The 3,904-nt window shown below is 31.6% G+C and overlaps 2 protein-coding genes across 18 annotated transcripts in view; both read left to right on the plus strand.

Annotated features, from left to right (window-relative positions):
* LOC109854966 (disks large 1 tumor suppressor protein) overlaps positions 1-3,904 on the plus strand; it is a 425,866-nt gene that overhangs the window by 103,770 nt on the left and 318,192 nt on the right. The gene's annotated exons all lie outside the window — the stretch shown is intronic.
* Positions 1,834-3,904, plus strand: part of LOC109854969 (elongation of very long chain fatty acids protein 1-like) — a 3,507-nt gene continuing 1,436 nt past the window's right edge. For 2 of the 3 annotated variants that reach the window (XM_020428665.1, XM_020428667.1), the window contains exons 1-2: positions 1,834-1,985; positions 3,528-3,796. In XM_020428665.1, coding sequence (XP_020284254.1) covers positions 1,940-1,985; positions 3,528-3,796 — 315 coding nt within the window. In that variant the 5' untranslated portion in view covers positions 1,834-1,939. The remainder of the gene's footprint in view (positions 1,986-3,527; positions 3,797-3,904) is intronic. The other variant, XM_020428666.1, reaches the window with a different exon arrangement.

A 3,904-nucleotide genomic window follows, 5' to 3' on the forward strand; every position in this document is an offset into this window, starting at 1 on the left:
GAAGTGTAAACTTGTTTAATAAACCATATCTTTCATTTTCGATTTTTAATTCACGTAGTCCGGGAACTTTCCGGACAAACTGTGTATATTGATCTCCCTAACGGAATATCCTGCAATTGACGACGACGAGGAAGGTTCAACGTCACATGCAATTCTTTCGACTAAAAGGGGAGAGAGAGAGAGAGACTTAAAGGAGATAGGAATGAATTGTTCACTCGTGTTTGGGGAGTGGAACTTCCTAAGTGTCGCACAGTTAAATGAATTGTGGCATCATCTTGTAGAAATTTATCAAACTTATCAAATGACTTACGTAAATGACAAAAAATAAACTGGATTATTTTTATATTTTTATGTTGCTCGTTCATTACAAACGGAGAGAGAAGCTTTCGTGTTAATTGAGCGCGCGAATTAGTCGAATACACGTTACTTTGGATAATTGCAGCCTCGCTCTATGAAACTGTCAAGTCGCTGTCGTATTAGAACACGATCGCATTCAATTACGACGAGTCGCGTATCGGACAAGCGTTCGATCATTCATTACAAAGCGCCGACCGAATTTTATTCAATCGGCCAGTGTGTGCGGTAAAGACGAGCATAAGCTTTCTATTTTCCCGTTTGTGCAAAACTAAAGTGTGACGTGCGTTATGAGATGCTGCAGGCGCGGCGTCGTTATTGTCACAGACTGTCGGCAAAAGACAATGGACATGGCGAAGTATACAATCTGTTGCGACGTATACCAGTTATATACGTGACGATACAACAGTTTGCAGCGCGCACAAAAGCCAGGTGCTAAACCTATACTCGTTTAAAACCCTTGTGCCAATTTACCGATTTCCTACTTGGTCTACATGTTCCGCTTTGTCATCACTCTTGGTGTTTCCCTTCCCAGATACGTGCAGTCTCGCGTTTACGCACAGACTTCTACATTATGCACTAGACTGCTATTGTTCCCTGTATATAAAAGTGGCGCCTACACGCTGAGAATAAAAACTGATCAATCGAGAGGCTCCTTCAAGTTACGAATGAGATGACCATACGAGACAAACCTTTTTTGGTGTACTCACCACTGAAATAATGATTATTATCGAAACTTATTTCTCTATGTCACCTAAATGTCTATATTATCTTTCTCTATCTATTCTTTTTTAATTTAATCACCGGTCGTCGCCGCAGCAACTTCTATTTCTGTTTCGACGAGAAGACGAAGTCGATTTTTCGAAAGTACATCGTGCGCGTAAGTATTTTACAATTGTGTTGCCATTGTCATTCTTAATGACGCAGAACCTACAAACTCTTTGTAAAATATTTATTGCGATAAATGTTGACAGTAACAGACCCAGCCCCGACAACCTTGACACATTCTAAGGTTATTTCTTGAACTTTGTTCAATATACTATTTAACATTTGAAGTGCATTTTAAAATGCGCGTTAGCATTGAGTAAAGTAAATCAATAACAAACATTCAAAAATTACGCAAAAACAATGATCATGCTTTATCATTTATGTTTTCACGTAATAAACACCGTTGTAATAAAAAACACGTGAAGAAAATTCGCGGTGAAGGTCGTCCCACGCAGAGTTTCACGGTAGTAATTACATTAAACTACAGAAATTGTGTATTTTTTTCGCTACCTGCCACCGTGTGTATGCGTGTGTGAATATTAGTCATTTAGCCACGTGCTGCTTGGTATAGATATATTACATTATTCAAAAAGCACAAAGTGCGCTATCAATATTCAAGCAGTTCATTCGTACAGGTCATTCAAAAAAAGTTGCAAGTTGTAGTGACTGTTGACTGTATATTTAACAAAGCATAAATACAGGAGCTAATAGTGATTGTTGAGCATTAAATAATAACGATTGGACAAGACGTATATACGACTGGATAAGAAAAATACGTGCAATACTGTGACAATATTGCTTGTGTTATTCTTCCAATATGGGTTTAGAAGAAAGTTACGACCAGTTAATGGGAGAATCAGAAAGTGAGTTTTTTATTATATTCTTTTTTATAATAGAATTACACTAAATTTTTATTACGTAGTATTCAGAAGATGTTTGATGAGATACAGATTAATATAGAAAGCCTGCTTCAAAACTTAAATCGTAAGGTTTTATTAACAAAAGTAAAGTCTTTGCAAACTTTATTATTCATCAACTCAAAATTATTATATCTTAAAACTTACACTCCAGTTTTAAAAATAAAATCAATCTAATAGCCACAGTACACTTATAATTGATAGCTACAAGTGTTTTACTTTGCCTTTTATTCTAAAATTTTCCAACGATATTGTTCTTTAAAAAGAGCAAGCATGAATTTTAGGTTTTCTTCCAGAAATCTGGACACTACTAGAATTAAAGTTCATAAAAATAAATTAGATCATGGTTCAAACAGTAATGTAATATATAAGTTAAATTATGTTTTTTGTGATGTATCATACGTTAATCAAACAAGTAAACAATGATACACAAGAATTTCGGAACATCAATGAAATTTTTACTTGAAATATGACCGCCATTCTGTAAGCATCGCACATCAATAATTTGATTTTCTATGATTTTCAATAAAAAATAATATAAAATTTCTCGATATTGAAAAATATTTGCCATAGGAGATTGACTTCTAAAATGTTATACAAATTAAAATGCAAAAACGTCAATTTGATGAAAAAATTATTTGATTCGGTATAATTTTTCATTGATTAATAAGATAAATAAATCACCGTATTTGTGTTCTTTGAATCTGCTCGCACTTTTTCTTTTGTCTAAACTTGCGATATTCCGGAGTTTCTCTCACACTTTTATTTTACATATGTTGTGTCAAAAAGTAATATTTTTTTATTGTACTTACTTTTATTGTACTTTATTGTGATTTGATAATTAGAGACGGTCAACGGTATTCAGTTTATGATCCAATAATAAGTACTTAGTTTGTTTATTATTTATTAAATAAGTTTTAACTTAATTTTTTTTTAATGTCCATTAAAGTGTTTTAACTTTTTAAATTTATTTTTGACTATGACATTTTTATAAATTTGACTTTTTACTTGACTCCTTAATTTTAAGTTTTTCTTTTTAACTGTTTTAGTTTTGACATTTCTTATGTGTATTAATTTATTTCTGTACATGAACTTCTCCAGATAGCTTTATAAAACAATATTTTGATTATTACGCTCATTTTGTTGTTTTGATTTTCTCTGAGACTCAAATGCGTCTGTTGACACGAGGACACAATTTTCAAGTTAATATGTAAAGTGTGTAAAGTCAAAATCACTTTCAATTTTTAATTATATTACAGACCATGTTTATTTTTGTAAAACATTATTTATAGACAAATGTGTATTTGTATTATTTATATAAGTTGGCTGAGGATGATTAAAATAAAATGATCAAAACGTTTTATTTACGTTTAGAAATATAAATTTAATTTTACTAATCACTGTTATCACAGTAAACCATAGCTGTAAGTTTGTTTTTAAATTTCTTATAAGCTTGTCGTTTGATTTATATTGCAATTTTATTTGCAGTTCTCCCAACTGCTAAATGGCCATTAATACATAATCCTGTTCTGATAGTACTCATAACTATTGGATATTTATATTTTATTTTATACGCTGGCCCTTGTTACATGAAGGATCGACCGCCTTTTAAATTAAAAACTTTTATGTTGTTTTATGATGTAATTCAAATTCTCGCGAATGCGTGGATAATAAAGGAGTTTATAGCTGCCGGTTGGTTCACAATATATGGTATACAATGTACTTTACCAGATTCTAACTCGCCCAGTGCTTTGCACGTATGTTTTACAATAATTATGTTTGTTAAATTATTATGATATTTATAATATTTATTTATTACATATAATTATTATTACATATAATTATTTATTACATATAATTATTAT

The sequence above is a fragment of the Pseudomyrmex gracilis genome, unplaced genomic scaffold (assembly GCF_002006095.1).
Source record: "Pseudomyrmex gracilis isolate BER0280 unplaced genomic scaffold, ASM200609v1 scaffold_76, whole genome shotgun sequence".
NCBI classification, from domain to species: Eukaryota; Metazoa; Arthropoda; class Insecta; order Hymenoptera; family Formicidae; genus Pseudomyrmex; species Pseudomyrmex gracilis.